Consider the following 18,849-nt stretch of genomic DNA (forward strand, 5'->3'; position numbering starts at 1 on the left):
ATCACAGTGATAAGCGCACTCGATTCTCACCAAGTCGACCCAGATTCGAATCCCGGCCAGAGCGCATGTGAGTTTGGTTAGTGGTCACCAAGCCGGGCAAATGGGTTTTCTCCGTGTACTCCGGCCTGTTCCTCCCGCAACATAAGCCAACATTCTTGAGCAATATCGTTCTTACGAGAATGACTTAGTATAAGTTATCATAACTGTCTTCACAATATTTATAAAATATAATAATGTTAAGATACAAAAAAGGACCAGCACCTTTACTATTTTGACGACTGTTTGCGTAAGGTCAAGGTCGTAGTGGCCTATCATCTTCACGAGCAAAAATTCGATTTCATTCAATAACTGAATAATGCTTGTATCGAGGTACTTCAAACTTGAAATGCTAGCAAATGACATCCACTTTCTTAATGTCATGTTTCAAAAACATTCGCGGCGTCTTTGATGCTCTGCATCATGATCAAAGTAGCATCAATTACAATAATAAACTGTTGTCTGCAACCGTCAGTTATGTCCGACACTGACGAAAATATTCGGAAAAAAACGTGACCGATTATGAACCGGCTTCTTACTTCCGCCTACTAACATTTCTCATGTAATACACATTTTGACCTTCAACAACTCACATTACACCAGTGACAGTTGCATTTGAATTTTTCAAAGGGCAGGTTTGTTACTTCACTTTTTGTTTAACAGGTATTTGAATTCTTACTGCTGTGAATATTTCAACACTTTAATGCGTTTTTGGAGGCGTGTAAAGCCTAAAGGATTTTGTCTTGATCGATAATTATAATTTCTGTGTGTAAATTATTGATGCCAATGTCATGAGCCATTTTACGAGTGCTTGTATTGGATTTATTCTTACAAGGAAACATAAAAAATTTAAAATTAAAATTCAAACATATAAACAGAACAGTCCTTGTAGTTGTATTTATTTCCTTTTTTGTAGATAGACAGACATGACTCTCTCAAAGTTTGCTGAGGAGCTGCCCGAGGGGTTTGGCTATGTGCTACTGACTGGTGCAGGAAGCCTCTTCATCAACATGTGGATGGCCATCAATGTGGGAAAGGCTCGCAAACAATATGAAGTCAAGGTCAGAGCCCTGTTCGCCATTTTATATAAATTGAAGAGAATATACAGTACATACTTGTATAGATCTATGTTGCTCTCATGTAAAGTGCTAAATTGCTGTGGTGTTGTTCTATACAGGCAAACATCTTTTTTATTACACTCTCACAGATAAATTGTATTTTACGGTCATCATTGATACAAATATTTAATACCCTCATAGTTGATTTATCCAGGGGTGAGTTGCTGAAGCAAGACACCCTCTGACAGCATAGGGCCATCTTTGTTTTCATTACGCAAAGACCTGAATTGAAATAGCGCTGTCCAATTTAACACAGTTAAAGTTAACCTAAAGAGAAAGAACTGGACATTTTAAACCTGCCCACCAAAAGTCCATACATGTGGTTGTAAACTAACAGGTTTTAAATGCAATAAACTGAATTGAAAAAAATTTGTGAGGCAGCTTAGCTCTGAACACAGGGTCCTTTTTCGCATAGATTTTGGTTGTTGAGGTGTTAGTAAGTTATTGGGATAAAATATGCTACCTATATATATATATGCGAGTTATTTTTAGCTTAATAGCAATGTTCTAGTTATTTATCTTTGTTCTAAATATAGACATACATGTATAGGTAACACTGAATTATTTCCCATTTTTTCCTGGTTTTTATTTAAGTTTATTAATATTGCGTGTTATATAGCTATTGGTTCTGTTTTATTGTTAAAACCATTTTTAAACCACTGTGATTTTTGTGAGAATAAGCTTTTATACAGTATATATATATATATAGTGGTGTAGCTTGTCATTAAAGTGACGCTCTTATTCAAAATCAATACAAACACATGTATAACAAACATCAGTTTTGACTGATAAACCTTTAGCTACTTAATAAATAATGCATTTATGGAAAAAAATAAATACTGATAACAAGGATGTAACTCTGTATTTAATAGCAGAAAATGCAAATTATTAAATGATTGATGAATGCTAAAAGATTTACTGTGATCTACTATAGTCCCATAAGGTAGAAATACCGTGTTGTATGCACATTTCTTTCAAATTATACTCAGTATCCTTCGTAAGAACCATTGTTTTCGACATTTATCAATCCTTTCAGGAATATTAAAACAATAGTATTAATTGTGGTAAATGTTATTTGGGAGTAAGGTGCATCTTTAAATGCTGTACAAATAGCCTGGGCATTCATCATCAAGGATTAGAGATATTCAAATATTAACATTAGGCATCCTCTACTGGAAGAAGAGCCATGGAGGCCTCAAGATGCTCTGAACATTGGCAGATGGAATGCAAGTTGAGGATGGTAGCTGTGGCTCCGAGACTTATTGCAGATAGGCAGATAGAACAGAGGGCAGTTGATCAGAGGTTGCTAAGACAAAACTACAGATAGTTATGACTATAAGACATAAAGGCTCTTGTGTTTATAGTTGTAAAAATTGCTTCAACCTCAATGAATTGTGTGAACTACAGAAATTTCAGTCATAGACACCTGTTTTACACCAAGAGCATAGAGCAGCTTCACAGCCCAGCTGTAGACTCCTGTCATGTGTGAGTTGAAATATCCATAACTCCTTGAGTTATGCTGCTTTTCAACAGAGGCATCACGGATGAATATGGGTCTCTGCTTTGAGTGTTCTTGTTATTTAATAATATAGAGTATTGTTGTACATTCCAGTATCCACAAATGTACCACGATGAGCCGGGACACATCTTCAACTGCATTCAGAGGGCCCATCAAAATACGTAAGTAGAGGAAAATGTTTTTCAAATGTTTGAAAACTGGATTTATTACATTATTACATTTTAACTTCAAAGTTGCTTAACTTCATTGTAACTATGTGTAATAGTAATGGTGCTACTTAGAACTACTGAGAAGTATTTAAAGCTAATAAAGGCTACTAAGAACTACTAAGAGATTCTTCCAAGGAGCTCTTAGTAGCTTTAAATTGTTCTTAGTAGTCTTAAATGGTGGCTTTTAACTACTAGGAGACACTTAAAACGTCTATGAAATGTAATTAATAATGGAATTAATTTTAAGGACAATATTTAATATTCATACAGGAATCTTATTTTCAAGTTGTTACATTTCTTTGCATATTAATAGAAAAATGTTTATCAGGATCTTCTTCGGTCAGCGGTATTATATTTCAACTCTGATTAAACACTTCCCATTAAATTTCAATATTAAAGTCAAAATTTATTTTAAATAATCTTTTAAACTCTTTTATTATATATATAAATATATATACATTACTGGTTTAAATCACTTAATAGACACTTGATATGATAATAACACCATTTTTACGCATTATTTTGTTGTATAACATCATTTTAATATCTCACTATGATACTTGTTATTACATAATGTCAGCAGAGTGGAATGCCACGGTATTGCACTGTAGTGGAATATAGACAACCATAATATGCTTTTTTTATATATATACATTTGAAAAAGTTTAATACAAATTTTCAATATGTAGGCTGGAGGGACAGTCTGCATTCATGTTTCTGCTGATGACCAGTGGACTGCAGTACCCGGTGAGGAAAATTCATGATTTTTTTTTACTTTGTTGAATTTTATGGAAAATTCCTTAACAGACTTTTACACTAAATATTGAAATAAGTCAGAAGAAGATCCCAGCAATAATAATTTTTTATATAATTAATGATTTTCTTCCAAGTTGAAAACTTTCATTAAGAAGCTTTATGAATACGGCCCCTGACATTTTGTCTGACTGGAGAAACAGCCACAGACAAATGTTGACTTTGCTTGTGGTGCTCTTGTTTGAAAAAGTTGTTAATCACATTGTGCCTTTGTGTTGTATAAGTTTTGACTTCCATGCCACTGCATAGGTTTAGAGTTTAGTCTGATTTAAGTAAGCTTATTTTTAGAAAATCTCTGCTGGAGCGGGGACAGTATATCTGGCATCCAGAATTGCGTACGCCCTCGGATACTACACCGGAGGTGAGTTTGTTCTTTAACAGTGGCCAAAATTATGCTAAGCCCACAGTAAGCCCTGCACTAGTGACTGCTCTATGGGCTTGCTAAAATTCTTCATTTGATATTGCATAGCCTGTTGAAAGATATTGATACCAGTTTTTGTGTAATAACTTTGGCTTGTTCATCTAAAAGTCTGATTCCGATGGCTATTTGATGCTTTTACCAAGACTATTTAACTACTACAACATTATTTCAAAGTAGTAGTATTTACTAATTCAAATTAGTAGTATAAACTGTTTTAAAGAAGTACTATCTACAATTTCAAAGAGGTACTATTAACGATTTCATTGTAATTCTATTAAAACTATTTTAAAGTAGTTACTATTACATATTTCAGTGTATTACTATTACATATTTCGAAGCAGTTCTACTACATATTTCAAAAAGATTGTCAAAATTTAAAACAAAATATTGCCAAACAAATTGTTTTAGAGTGAGGTCAGGAAATTATAGGAGCAATTTTTTTATCTTGGAAAGATTTTACCATTAGTACTGCAATTTTACCATTAGTACTGCACTGTTCATAAAAAACTGGCCAGTCGGCCCCTGAATGTGAATGGACAGAGGCGTTAGCTGAGGTTCATACACCATCAAGGGCTGACTGTCCAGTTTTATATTATCAGTGTAGCAGCACTTCTATTAGGGGCACTATGCACTTTCAGGGCTGACTGTCCAGTTTTATATTATCAGTGTAGCAGCACTTCTATTAGGGGCACTATGCACTTTCAGGGCTGACTGTCCAGTTTTATATTATCAGTGTAGCAGTACTTCTATTAGGGGCACTATGCACTTTCAGGGTTAACTGGCCGTCTTTATAATGCCATGTGACCCTCCTTATTTACTGCTCGAGTACTCGGATAAATAAAAAACAAAACATGTATATTATTTTATTATTTTTGTTGCGCTATATTTGTACTGTTTTTTTTTTTATGAAATAGAATGCACAAACCACAAATTTAAAGAATGAAATAACATTTCCTTTACTTTTTGTTCATTTTTCCATGACCCACTTACTGTACAGGGTTCATGAACATGTCTCTTCCAAAAACCGCTTCAAGCTTCTTTGAGCATTCGTGGACTCGATCTGAAGATTATCAGAGTACTCGAGTACCTATTTTACTACCCGTTGCCATCTCTAATAATTATACATCAAACGAATAAAATACATTTTTTGAAATTTTTGTCATGATTATTCTAGTTTATATTTGAGCTTTAGTATTTCTTTTTGATGGAATATAGAGCAATCATACATATATCAAGCCTTTTCCCTTACAGACCCGTCAAAGAGAAGGTGGGGCAGTTTCATCCACTTGGCGGAAATTGTGTTACTCGGTGGAACCATCTCACTGGCCTTCAGAGTCCTTAAATGGTGGCCATACAAATAAACTCAGGTAAAGTATAGATGTAGGTAAGTGTGTTGAAGTAGGTAAGGTGTAGATGCAGGTGTAGAGTTAACTCAGGTAAAGTAAAGATGTAGGTAAGGAGTAGAAGCAGGTAAGGTGTAGATGCAAGTACAGTGTAAGTGCAGGTGAAGTGTAGATGCAGGTATGTGTAGATGCAGGTAAAGTGTAGATGCAGGTATGTGTAGATGCAGGTGAAGTGTAGATGCAGGTATGTGTAGATGCAGGTATGTGTTGATGCAGGTGAAGTGTAGATGCAGGTGAAGTGTAGGTGCAGGTATGTGTAGGTGCAAGTATGTGTAGATGCAGGTAAAGTGTAGATGCAGGTGAAGTGTAAATGCAGGTGAAGTGTAGGTGCAGGTATGTGTAGGTGCAGGTATGTGTAGATGCAGGTAAAGTGTAGATGCAGGTGAAGTGTAGATGCAGGTGAAGTGTAGATGCAGGTATGTGTAGGTGCAGGTATGTGTAGATGCAGGTAAAGTGTAGATGCAGGTGAAGTGTAAATGCAGGTGAAGTGTAGATGCAGGTATGTGTAGGTGCAGGTATGTGTAGATGCAGGTAAAGTGTAGATGCAGGTGAAGTGTAGATGCAGGTGAAGTGTAGGTGCAGGTATGTGTAGATGCAGGTAAAGTGTAAATGCAGGTAAAGTGTAGATGCAGGTAAAGTGTAAATGCAGGTAAAGTGTAGATGCAGGTGAAGTGTAAATGCAGGTAAAGTGTAGATGCAGGTAAAGTGTAGATGCAGGTGAAGTGTAAATGCAGGTAAAGTGTAGATGCAGGTAAAGTGTAAATGCAGGTAAAGTGTAGATGCAGGTCAAGTGAAGATGCAGGTAAAGTGTAGATGCAGGTCAAGTGTAAACGCAGGTCAAGTGTAGATGCAGGTCAAGTGTAAATGCAGGTAAAGTGTAGATGCAGGTAAAGTGTAAATGCAGGTAAAGTGTAGATGCAGGTCAAGTGAAGATGCAGGTAAAGTGTAGATGCAGGTCAAGTGTAAACGCAGGTAAAGTGTAGATGCAGGTGAAGTGTAAATGCAGGTAAAGTGTAGATGCAGGTAAAGTGTAAATGCAGGTAAAGTGTAGATGCAGGTCAAGTGAAGATGCAGGTAAAGTGTAGATGCAGGTCAAGTGTAAACGCAGGTCAAGTGTAGATGCAGGTAAAGTGTAGATGCAGGTCAAGTGTAGATGCAGGTCAAGTGTAGATGCAGGTCAAGTGTAAACGCAGGTGAAGTGTAAATGCAGGTAAAGTGTAGATGCAGGTCAAGTGTAGATGCAGGTGAAGTGTAGATGCAGGTCAAGTGTAGATGCAGGTCAAGTGTAGATGCAGGTCAAGTGTAGATGCAGGTGAAGTGTAAATGCAGGTGAAGTGTAGGTGCAGGTATGTGTAGGTGCAGGTATGTGTAGATGCAGGTAAAGTGTAGATGCAGGTGAAGTGTAGATGCAGGTGAAGTGTAGGTGCAGGTATGTGTAGATGCAGGTAAAGTGTAAATGCAGGTAAAGTGTAGATGCAGGTAAAGTGTAGATGCAGGTAAAGTGTAAATGCAGGTAAAGTGTAGATGCAGGTGAAGTGTAAATGCAGGTAAAGTGTAGATGCAGGTAAAGTGTAGATGCAGGTGAAGTGTAAATGCAGGTAAAGTGTAGATGCAGGTAAAGTGTAAATGCAGGTAAAGTGTAGATGCAGGTCAGGTGAAGATGCAGGTCAAGTGTAAACGCAGGTCAAGTGTAGATGCAGGTCAAGTGTAAATGCAGGTAAAGTGTAGATGCAGGTAAAGTGTAAATGCAGGTAAAGTGTAGATGCAGGTCAAGTGTAGATGCAGGTGAAGTGTAAATGCAGGTGAAGTGTAGGTGCAGGTATGTGTAGGTGCAGGTATGTGTAGATGCAGGTAAAGTGTAGATGCAGGTGAAGTGTAGATGCAGGTGAAGTGTAGGTGCAGGTATGTGTAGATGCAGGTAAAGTGTAAATGCAGGTAAAGTGTAGATGCAGGTAAAGTGTAGATGCAGGTAAAGTGTAAATGCAGGTAAAGTGTAGATTCAGGTGAAGTGTAAATGCAGGTAAAGTGTAGATGCAGGTAAAGTGTAGATGCAGGTGAAGTGTAAATGCAGGTAAAGTGTAGATGCAGGTAAAGTGTAAATGCAGGTAAAGTGTAGATGCAGGTCAAGTGAAGATGCAGGTAAAGTGTAGATGCAGGTCAAGTGTAAACGCAGGTCAAGTGTAGATGCAGGTCAAGTGTAAATGCAGGTAAAGTGTAGATGCAGGTAAAGTGTAAATGCAGGTAAAGTGTAGATGCAGGTCAAGTGAAGATGCAGGTAAAGTGTAGATGCAGGTCAAGTGTAAACGCAGGTAAAGTGTAGATGCAGGTGAAGTGTAAATGCAGGTAAAGTGTAGATGCAGGTAAAGTGTAAATGCAGGTAAAGTGTAGATGCAGGTCAAGTGTAGATGCAGGTAAAGTGTAGATGCAGGTCAAGTGTAAACGCAGGTCAAGTGTAGATGCAGGTAAAGTGTAGATGCAGGTCAAGTGTAGATGCAGGTCAAGTGTAGATGCAGGTCAAGTGTAAACGCAGGTGAAGTGTAAATGCAGGTAAAGTGTAGATGCAGGTCAAGTGTAGATGCAGGTGAAGTGTAGATGCAGGTCAAGTGTAAACGCAGGTAAAGTGTAGATGCAGGTGAAGTGTAAATGCAGGTAAAGTGTAGATGCAGGTAAAGTGTAAATGCAGGTAAAGTGTAGATGCAGGTCAAGTGAAGATGCAGGTAAAGTGTAGATGCAGGTCAAGTGTAAACGCAGGTCAAGTGTAGATGCAGGTAAAGTGTAGATGCAGGTCAAGTGTAGATGCAGGTCAAGTGTAAACGCAGGTGAAGTGTAAATGCAGGTAAAGTGTAGATGCAGGTCAAGTGAAGATGCAGGTAAAGTGTAGATGCAGGTCAAGTGTAAACGCAGGTCAAGTGTAGATGCAGGTAAAGTGTAGATGCAGGTCAAGTGTAGATGCAGGTCAAGTGTAAACGCAGGTGAAGTGTAAATGCAGGTAAAGTGTAGATGCAGGTCAAGTGTAGATGCAGGTGAAGTGTAGATGCAGGTCAAGTGTAGATGCAGGTCAAGTGTAGATGCAGGTCAAGTGTAGATGCAGGTAAAGTGTAGATGCAGGTCAAGTGTAGATGCAGGTCAAGTGTAGATGCAGGTCAAGTGTAAACACAGGTGAAGTGTAAATGCAGGTAAAGTGTAGATGCAGGTCAAGTGTAGATGCAGGTGAAGTGTAGATGCAGGTCAAGTGTAGATGCAGGTAAAGTGTAGATGCAGGTCAAGTGTAGATGCAGGTCAAGTGTAAACGCAGGTGAAGTGTAGATGCAGGTAAAGTGTAGATGCAGGTAAAGTGTAGATGCAGGTAAAGTGTAAATGCAGGTAAAGTGTAGATGCAGGTAAAGTGTAGATGCAGGTAAAGTGTAAATGCAGGTAAAGTGTAAATGCAGGTGAAGTGTAAATGCAGGTAAAGTGTAGATGCAGGTAAAGTGTAGATGCAGAGTTAGTGTAAATGCAGGTAAAGTGTAGATGCAGGTAAAGTGTAAATGCAGGTGAAGTGTAAATGCAGGTAAAGTGTAGATGCAGGTAAAGTGTTGATGCAGGTAAAGTGTAGATGCAGGTAAAGTGTAAATGCAGGTAAAGTGTAAATGCAGGTAAAGTGTAGATGCAGAGTAAGTGTAAATGCAGGTAAAGTGTAGATGCAGGTGAAGTGTAAATGCAGGTAAAGTGTAGATGCAGGTAAAGTGTAGATGCAGGTGAAGTGTAAATGCAGGTAAAGTGTAGATGCAGGTCAAGTGTAAACGCAGGTGAAGTATAGATGCAGGTAAAGTGTAGATGCAGGTAAAGTGTAAATGCAGGTAAAGTGTAGATGCAGGTAAAGTGTAGATGCAGGTAAAGTGTAAATGCAGGTAAAGTGTAAATGCAGGTAAAGTGTAGATGCAGGTAAAGTGTAAATGCAGGTAAAGTGTAGATGCAGGTATGTGTAGATGCAGGTAAAGTGTAGATGCAGGTAAAGTGTAGATGCAGGTGAAGTGTAGATGCAGGTAAAGTGTAGATGCAGGTCAAGTGTAAATGCAGGTAAAGTGTAGATGCAGGTGAAGTGTAAATGCAGGTAAAGTGTAGATGCAGGTGAAGTGTAAATGCAGGTAAAGTGTAGATGCAGGTAAAGTGTAAATGCAGGTAAAGTGTAGATGCAGGTGAAGTGTAAATGCAGGTAAAGTGTAGGTGCAGGTATGTGTAGATGCAGGTGAAGTGTAAATGCAGGTAAAGTGTAGATGCAGGTCAAGTGAAGATGCAGGTAAAGTGTAGATGCAGGTCAAGTGTAAACGCAGGTCAAGTGTAGATGCAGGTCAAGTGTAAATGCAGGTAAAGTGTAGATGCAGGTAAAGTGTAAATGCACGTAAAGTGTAGATGCAGGTCAAGTGAAGATGCAGGTAAAGTGTAGATGCAGGTCAAGTGTAAACACAGGTAAAGTGTAGATGCAGGTGAAGTGTAAATGCAGGTAAAGTGTAGATGCAGGTAAAGTGTAAATGCAGGTAAAGTGTAGATGCAGGTCAAGTGAAGATGCAGGTAAAGTGTAGATGCAGGTCAAGTGTAAACGCAGGTCAAGTGTAGATGCAGGTAAAGTGTAGATGCAGGTCAAGTGTAGATGCAGGTCAAGTGTAGATGCAGGTCAAGTGTAAACGCAGGTGAAGTGTAAATGCAGGTAAAGTGTAGATGCAGGTCAAGTGTAGATGCAGGTGAAGTGTAGATGCAGGTCAAGTGTAGATGCAGGTCAAGTGTAGATGCAGGTCAAGTGTAGATGCAGGTGAAGTGTAAATGCAGGTGAAGTGTAGGTGCAGGTATGTGTAGGTGCAGGTATGTGTAGATGCAGGTAAAGTGTAGATGCAGGTGAAGTGTAGATGCAGGTGAAGTGTAGGTGCAGGTATGTGTAGATGCAGGTAAAGTGTAAATGCAGGTAAAGTGTAGATGCAGGTAAAGTGTAGATGCAGGTAAAGTGTAAATGCAGGTAAAGTGTAGATGCAGGTGAAGTGTAAATGCAGGTAAAGTGTAGATGCAGGTAAAGTGTAGATGCAGGTGAAGTGTAAATGCAGGTAAAGTGTAGATGCAGGTAAAGTGTAAATGCAGGTAAAGTGTAGATGCAGGTCAAGTGAAGATGCAGGTCAAGTGTAAACGCAGGTCAAGTGTAGATGCAGGTCAAGTGTAAATGCAGGTAAAGTGTAGATGCAGGTAAAGTGTAAATGCAGGTAAAGTGTAGATGCAGGTCAAGTGTAGATGCAGGTGAAGTGTAAATGCAGGTGAAGTGTAGGTGCAGGTATGGGTAGGTGCAGGTATGTGTAGATGCAGGTAAAGTGTAGATGCAGGTGAAGTGTAGATGCAGGTGAAGTGTAGGTGCAGGTATGTGTAGATGCAGGTAAAGTGTAAATGCAGGTAAAGTGTAGATGCAGGTAAAGTGTAGATGCAGGTAAAGTGTAAATGCAGGTAAAGTGTAGATGCAGGTGAAGTGTAAATGCAGGTAAAGTGTAGATGCAGGTAAAGTGTAGATGCAGGTGAAGTGTAAATGCAGGTAAAGTGTAGATGCAGGTAAAGTGTAAATGCAGGTAAAGTGTAGATGCAGGTCAAGTGAAGATGCAGGTAAAGTGTAGATGCAGGTCAAGTGTAAACGCAGGTCAAGTGTAGATGCAGGTCAAGTGTAAATGCAGGTAAAGTGTAGATGCAGGTAAAGTGTAAATGCAGGTAAAGTGTAGATGCAGGTCAAGTGAAGATGCAGGTAAAGTGTAGATGCAGGTCAAGTGTAAACGCAGGTAAAGTGTAGATGCAGGTGAAGTGTAAATGCAGGTAAAGTGTAGATGCAGGTAAAGTGTAAATGCAGGTAAAGTGTAGATGCAGGTCAAGTGAAGATGCAGGTAAAGTGTAGATGCAGGTCAAGTGTAAACGCAGGTCAAGTGTAGATGCAGGTAAAGTGTAGATGCAGGTCAAGTGTAGATGCAGGTCAAGTGTAGATGCAGGTCAAGTGTAAACGCAGGTGAAGTGTAAATGCAGGTAAAGTGTAGATGCAGGTCAAGTGTAGATGCAGGTGAAGTGTAGATGCAGGTCAAGTGTAGATGCAGGTCAAGTGTAGATGCAGGTAAAGTGTAGATGCAGGTAAAGTGTAAATGCAGGTAAAGTGTAGATGCAGGTAAAGTGTAAATGCAGGTAAAGTGTAAATGCAGGTAAAGTGTAAATGCAGGTGAAGTGTAAATGCAGGTAAAGTGTAGATGCAGGTAAAGTGTAGATGCAGAGTTAGTGTAAATGCAGGTAAAGTGTAGATGCAGGTAAAGTGTAAATGCAGGTGAAGTGTAAATGCAGGTAAAGTGTAGATGCAGGTAAAGTGTAGATGCAGGTAAAGTGTAGATGCAGGTAAAGTGTAAATGCAGGTAAAGTGTAGATGCAGGTAAAGTGTAGATGCAGGTCAAGTGTAGATGCAGGTAAAGTGTAGATGCAGGTCAAGTGTAGATGCAGGTAAAGTGTAGATGCAGGTCAAGTGTAGATGCAGGTGAAGTGTAAATGCAGGTAAAGTGTAGATGCAGGTAAAGTGTAAATGCATGTAAAGTGTAGATGCAGGTGAAGTGTGGATGCAGGTAAAGTGTAGATGCAGGTCAAGTGTAGATGCAGGTAGAGTGTAGATGCAGGTCAAGTGTAGATGCAGGTGTAGTGTAGATGCAGGTCAAGTGTAGATGCAGGTGAAGTGTAAATGCAGGTCAAGTATAGAAGCAGGTGAAGTGTAGATGCAGGTCAAGTGTAGATGCAGGTCAAGTGTAGATGCAGGTAAAGTGTAGATGCAGGTAAAGTGTAGATGCAGGTATGTGTAGATGCAGAGTTAGTGTAAATGCAGGTCAAGTGTAAATGCAGGTAAAGTGTAGATGCAGGTCAAGTGTAGATGCAGGTAAAGTGTAGATGCAGGTATGTGTAGATGCAGAGTTAGTGTAAATGCAGGTAAAGTGTAAATGCAGGTAAAGTGTAGATGCAGTTAAAGTGTAGATGCAGAGTTAGTGTAAATGCAGGTAAAGTGTAGATGCAGGTAAAGTGTAGATGCAGGTAAAGTGTAAATGCAGGTAAAGTGTAGATGCAGGTAAAGTGTAGATGCAGATGAAGTGTAGATGCAGGTCAAGTGTAGAAGCAGGTGAAGTGTAGATGCAGGTCAAGTGTAAATGCAGGTAAAGTGTAGATGCAGAGTTAGTGTAAATGCAGGTAAAGTGTAGATGCAGGTAAAGTGTAGATGCAGGTAAAGTGTAGATGCAGGTAAAGTGTAGATGCAGATGAAGTGTAGATGCAGGTCAAGTGTAGAAGCAGGTGAAGTGTAGATGCAGGTCAAGTGTAAATGCAGGTGAAGTGTAGATGCAGGTCAAGTGTAGAAGCAGGTGAAGTGTAGATGCAGGTCAAGTGTAAATGCAGGTAAAGTGTAGATGCAGGTAAAGTGTAAATGCAGGTAAAGTGTAGATGCAGGTAAAGTGTAAATGCAGGTAAAGTGTAGATGCAGGTCAAGTGTAGATGCAGGTAAAGTGTAGATGCAGGTCAAGTGTAGATGCAGGTAAAGTGTAAATGCAGGTAAAGTGTAGATGCAGGTAAAGTGTAGATGCAGGTAAAGTGTAGATGCAGATGAAGTGTAGATGCAGGTCAAGTGTAGAAGCAGGTGAAGTGTAGATGCAGGTCAAGTGTAAATGCAGGTGATGTGTAGATGCAGGTAAAGTGTAAATGCAGGTAAAGTGTAGATGCAGGTCAAGTGTAGAAGCAGGTAAAGTGTAAATGCAGGTAAAGTGTAGATGCAGGTAAAGTGTAAATGCAGGTAAAGTGTAGATGCAGGTCAAGTGTAGATGCAGGTGAAGTGTAGATGCAGGTCAAGTGTAGAAGCAGGTGAAGTGTAGATGCAGGTCAAGTGTAGATGCAGGTAAAGTGTAGATGCAGGTCAAGTGTAAATGCAGGTAAAGTGTAGATGCAGGTAAAGTGTAGATGCAGGTGAAGTGTAGATGCAGGTGAAGTGTAGATGTAGGTAAAGTGTAGATGCAGGTCAAGTGTAGATGCAGGTAAAGTGTAGATGCGATGCAGGTAAAGTGTAGATGCAGGTAAAGTGTAAACGCAGGTAAAGTGTAAATGCAGGTAAAGTGTAGATGCAGGTGAAGTGTAAATGCAGGTCAAGTGTAGATGCAGGTAAAGTGTAGATGCGATGCAGGTAAAGTGTAGATGCAGGTGAAGTGTAGATGCAGGTGAAGTGTAGATGCAGGTAAAGTGTAGATGCAGGTGAAGTGTAAACGCAGGTAAAGTATAGATGCAGGTCAAGTGTAGATGCAGGTTTAGTGTAAATGCAGGTAAAGTATAGATGCAGGTCAAGTGTAGATGCAGGTGAAGTGTAAACGCAGGTAAAGTGTAGATGCAGGTCAAGTGTAGAAGCAGGTGAAGTGTAGATGCATGTCAAGTGTAGATGCAGGTAAAGTGTAGATGCAGGTCAAGTGTAAATGCAGGTAAAGTGTAGATGCAGGTAAAGTGTAGATGCAGGTGAAGTGTAGATGCAGGTGAAGTGTAGATGTAGGTAAAGTGTAGATGCAGGTCAAGTGTAGATGCAGGTAAAGTGTAGATGCGATGCAGGTAAAGTGTAGATGCAGGTAAAGTGTAAACGCAGGTAAAGTGTAAATGCAGGTAAAGTGTAGATGCAGGTGAAGTGTAAATGCAGGTCAAGTGTAGATGCAGGTAAAGTGTAGATGCGATGCAGGTAAAGTGTAGATGCAGGTGAAGTGTAGATGCAGGTGAAGTGTAGATGCAGGTAAAGTGTAGATGCAGGTGAAGTGTAAACGCAGGTAAAGTATAGATGCAGGTCAAGTGTAGATGCAGGTTTAGTGTAAATGCAGGTAAAGTGTAGATGCAGGTCAAGTGTAAACGCAGGTAAAGTATAGATGCAGGTCAAGTGTAGATGCAGGTGAAGTGTAAACGCAGGTAAAGTATAGATGCAGGTCAAGTGTAGATGCAGGTGAAGTGTAAATGCAGGTAAAGTGTAGATGCAGGTCAAGTGTAAACGCAGGTAAAGTGTAAATGCAGGTAAAGTGTAGATGCAGGTCAAGTGTAAACGCAGGTAAAGTATAGATGCAGGTAAAGTGTAGATGCAGGTCAAGTGTAGATGCAGGTAAAGTGTAGATGCAGGTCAAGTGTAGATGCAGGTCAAGTGTAGATGCAGGTCAAGTATAGATGCAGGTGAAGTGTAGATGCAGGTGAAGTGTAGATGCAGGTCAAGTGTAGATGCAAGTAAAGTGTAGATGCAGGTCAAGTGTAGATGCAGGTCAAGTGTAGATGCAGGTGTAGTGTAAACGCAGGTAAAGTATAGATGCAGGTCAAGTGTAGATGCAGGTGTAGTGTAAATGCAGGTAAAGTGTAGATGCAGGTCAAGTGTAAACGCAGGTAAAGTATAAATGCAGGTCAAGTGTAGATGCAGGTGAAGTGTAAACGCAGGTAAAGTATAGATGCAGGTCAAGTGTAGATGCAGGTGAAGTGTAAATGCAGGTAAAGTGTAGATGCAGGTCAAGTGTAAACGCAGGTAAAGTGTAAATGCAGGTAAAGTGTAGATGCAGGTCAAGTGTAAACGCAGGTAAAGTATAGATGCAGGTCAAGTGTAGATGCAGGTGAAGTGTAGATGCAGGTGAAGTGTAGATGCAGGTCAAGTGTAGATGCAGGTAAAGTGTAGATGCAGGTCAAGTGTAGATGCAGGTCAAGTGTAGATGCAGGTCAAGTGTAAACGCAGGTAAAGTGTAAATGCAGGTAAAGTGTAGATGCAGGTCAAGTGTAGATGCAGGTGTAGTGTAGATGCAGGTCAAGTGTAAATGCAGGTCAAGTGTAGATGCAGGTGAAGTGTAAATGCAGGTAAAGTGTAGATGCAGGTAAAGTGTAGATGCAGGTGAAGTGTAAACGCAGGTAAAGTGTAGATGCAGGTCAAGTGTAAACGCAGGTAAAGTGTAAATGCAGGTAAAGTGTAGATGCAGGTCAAGTGTAAACGCAGGTAAAGTATAGATGCAGGTCAAGTGTAGATGCAGGTAAAGTGTAGATGCAGGTCAAGTGTAGATGCAGGTCAAGTGTAGATGCAGGTCAAGTGTAGATGCAGGTCAAGTATAGATGCAGGTGAAGTGTAGATGCAGGTGAAGTGTAGATGCAGGTCAAGTGTAGATGCAAGTAAAGTGTAGATGCAGGTCAAGTGTAGATGCAGGTCAAGTGTAGATGCAGGTGTAGTGTAAACGCAGGTAAAGTATAGATGCAGGTCAAGTGTAGATGCAGGTGAAGTGTAAATGCAGGTAAAGTGTAGATGCAGGTGAAGTGTAAATGCAGGTAAAGTGTAAATGCAGGTAAAGTGTAGATGCAGGTGAAGTGTAAATGCAGGTAAAGTGTAAATGCAGGTAAAGTGTAGATGCAGGTAAAGTGTAAATGCAGGTAAAGTGTAAATGCAGGTAAAGTGTAGATGCAGGTGAAGTGTAAATGCAGGTAAAGTGTAGATGCAGGTGAAGTGTAAATGCAGGTAAAGTGTAAATGCAGGTAAAGTGTAAATGCAGGTAAAGTGTAGATGCAGGTCAAGTGTAAACGCAGGTAAAGTATAAATGCAGGTCAAGTGTAGATGCAGGTGAAGTGTAAACGCAGGTAAAGTATAGATGCAGGTCAAGTGTAGATGCAGGTGAAGTGTAAATGCAGGTAAAGTGTAGATGCAGGTCAAGTGTAAACGCAGGTAAAGTGTAAATGCAGGTAAAGTGTAGATGCAGGTCAAGTGTAAACGCAGGTAAAGTATAGATGCAGGTCAAGTGTAGATGCAGGTGAAGTGTAGATGCAGGTGAAGTGTAGATGCAGGTCAAGTGTAGATGCAGGTAAAGTGTAGATGCAGGTCAAGTGTAGATGCAGGTCAAGTGTAGATGCAGGTCAAGTGTAAACGCAGGTAAAGTGTAAATGCAGGTAAAGTGTAGATGCAGGTCAAGTGTAGATGCAGGTGTAGTGTAGATGCAGGTCAAGTGTAAATGCAGGTCAAGTGTAGATGCAGGTGAAGTGTAGATGCAGGTCAAGTGTAAACGCAGGTGAAGTGTAAATGCAGGTAAAGTATAGATGCAGGTAAAGTGTAAATGCAGGTAAAGTGTAGATGCAGGTGAAGTGTAGATGCAGGTATGTGTAGATGCAGGTGAAGTGTAGATGCAGGTATGTGTAGATGCAGGTGAAGTGTAAATGCAGGTAAAGTGTAAACGCAGGTAAAGTGTAAATGCAGGTAAAGTGTAGATGCAGGTCAAGTGTAGATGCAGGTCAAGTGTAAATGCAGGTCAAGTGTAGATGCAGGTCAAGTGTAGATGCAGGTGAAGTGTAGATGCAGGTCAAGTGTAGAAGCAGGTGAAGTGTAAACGCAGGTAAAGTGTAGAAGCAGGTAAAGTGTAGATGCAGGTAAAGTGTAGATGCAGGTCAAGTGTAGATGCAGGCAAAGTGTAGATGTAGGTGTAGTATAAATTCATGTGTAGTTTAAATGCAGGCTAAGAGTGTAGATGCAGGTGTATTAAAATGCAGGTGCAGTGTGAATGTAGATGTAAAGTGTAAATGCAGGTAAGTGAAGATGCGGAGTTAGTGTAAATGCAAGTAAAGTGTAGATGCAGGTGTAGTGTAGATGCAGGTGTAGTGTAGATGCAGGTAAAGTGTAGATGTAGGTGTAGTATAAATTCATGTGTAGTTTAAATGCAGGCTAAGAGTGTAGATGCAGGTGTATTAAAATGCAGGTGCAGTGTGAATGTAGATGTAAAGTGTAAATGCAGGTAAGTGAAGATGCAGAGTTAGTGTAAATGCAAGTAAAGTGTAGATGAAGGTAAAGTGTAGATGCAGGTGTAGTGTAGATGCAGGTGTAAAGTGTAGATGCAGGTGTAGTGTAAATGCAGGTGTAGTGTAACTGCAAGTGTAAAGTGTAGATGCAGGTATAGTGTAGATGCCAAAGGCTAGAAGAGCTTATGTATGGCGTTTTGTACGTTGTTTCTGTGTCCATAAACAAATGCTTGTGAACGTGATACAATCATCAGTTTTGATTGTATATCAATCAAACTTACACAGAAGTTAGATATCAATGAGAGCTCAGTTCCTTTCTAAGCCAAGCCAGATCCGCCCTAACATGACTGGATTATTGCCCTCGAAATGCTGCAGCCCTAGCAGAGAAGTATTTTCTAAGGGAGCCAACTTTGTAAATAGAGTATTATTGTAGTAGTTATTTCCCTTACCCGAAATGGTGCAGCCCTAGCAAAATATTTTGTAGGGGAGACAATTTTGAGGAGAGAGTAGTGTATTACTACAGTAGTTCTTGCCGTTTGTGAAATGTATGGTTTGCTGATTGCTTCCCTTTAAATGTGTTAATTAAAGCATATTACCTAAAAGTCATGCCAGTGAGGATAGGCTCTCTTGTTCTAAATTTTGACTCAGTTGATAGTATATTTTAGATATTTACCCTTTATAATATTTGAATAGGAAGGTCTGGCATTAGATCAGTTTTGGTAATAACACTTATGGCCGGTAAGAGACGTATTTGTGAATTATTTAAAACCTGTGCATGCACAATGCTATTTGTTGTATATGTGCGTGTTTTTTTTTATTTCAGAGCTCAATAACTGCACAGATGATCACTTTATAAACCCATGAGCCGGCAGTGTGTTGTGAAATTTAAAATACGCATCTACGCATCTACAAATAATTAAATGTGCTGGATACATTTGGGTTTTATCTTTTGAGCAAATGTTATTCCATTTTGTACAATTGACAGTATTCATCATTTGTATGTGTTTACTTATTTTATGAACAACTTTGTGTGATAGTACTTTTTCAACAATGCGTGTCACCAATGTTGACATCGAAAATAAAACCATTTGTATAAATATTATGTTTTCCCGTTGGTTCGTAGACATTTATCAGGGTAAATAAAAATATGACATCTCACTGTTTAAATATCAGTTTTGAGTTTTTCGTGTTGTTTTTTTAGAATTTAACCCGCTCTCAATTCAAAATCAAACGTCATCGCGCACAGGCTGGGACAAAGCTATTCCCTTTCTGTTTGAAAATTAATGTTTTATGGCTAAAAGCGTTACTAACGGTTTAAGAAAAAGGCATAAAACATCATTTTTTTAACTTAAATATGAAAATCTGCAATACAAATTTTTGTCAGCAGTCATATCTCACTGGTTTGCAGATATTGACGCAAAAATTGGCTCATTCGAAGACAAACAATAAAAAAAGTTGTTAACGTTCAATCTGTGAGAGGGCAACTTGAAAGCCAAGTCCTTCTATATATTTTAAGGCATGAGATGACACAAAAAATCGTTTGTTTCAGTTA

The 18,849-nt window shown here is 39.5% G+C and overlaps 1 protein-coding gene across 3 annotated transcripts; it reads left to right on the plus strand.

Annotated features, from left to right (window-relative positions):
- Positions 1 to 524: 524 nt before the first annotated feature.
- On the plus strand, positions 525 to 18,469 carry LOC128231860 (microsomal glutathione S-transferase 3-like). 3 transcript variants are annotated; one of them, XM_052945099.1, is made up of 7 exons: positions 525 to 671; positions 953 to 1,097; positions 2,767 to 2,834; positions 3,572 to 3,629; positions 3,984 to 4,056; positions 5,368 to 5,483; positions 18,121 to 18,469. In XM_052945099.1, the coding sequence occupies exons 2-6, from the start codon at positions 963 to 965 to the stop codon at positions 5,475 to 5,477; spliced, it is 444 nt and encodes a 147-aa protein (XP_052801059.1). In that variant the 5' UTR covers positions 525 to 671; positions 953 to 962; the 3' UTR covers positions 5,478 to 5,483; positions 18,121 to 18,469. The 3 variants fall into 3 exon arrangements, with proteins under 3 accessions (XP_052801059.1, XP_052801060.1, XP_052801061.1); XM_052945100.1 differs by having other exon boundaries at positions 957 to 1,097; XM_052945101.1 differs by having other exon boundaries at positions 564 to 699.
- The last annotated feature ends 380 nt before the right edge of the window (positions 18,470 to 18,849 follow it).

This window comes from Mya arenaria, chromosome 4, assembly GCF_026914265.1.
Source record: "Mya arenaria isolate MELC-2E11 chromosome 4, ASM2691426v1".
In the NCBI taxonomy this organism is placed as follows: Eukaryota; Metazoa; Mollusca; class Bivalvia; order Myida; family Myidae; genus Mya; species Mya arenaria.

Bases quoted from the DNA above. Each gene is read 5' to 3' on its own strand.
- LOC128231860 (XM_052945099.1), top strand. From the start codon at position 963: ATGACTCTCTCAAAGTTTGCTGAGGAGCTGCCCGAGGGGTTTGGCTAT. The intron at 1,098-2,766 runs GTCAGAGCCCTG...TGTACATTCCAG, and splicing joins GCAAACAATATGAAGTCAAG to TATCCACAAATGTACCACGA. The intron at 3,630-3,983 runs GTGAGGAAAATT...GCTTATTTTTAG, and splicing joins CCAGTGGACTGCAGTACCCG to AAAATCTCTGCTGGAGCGGG.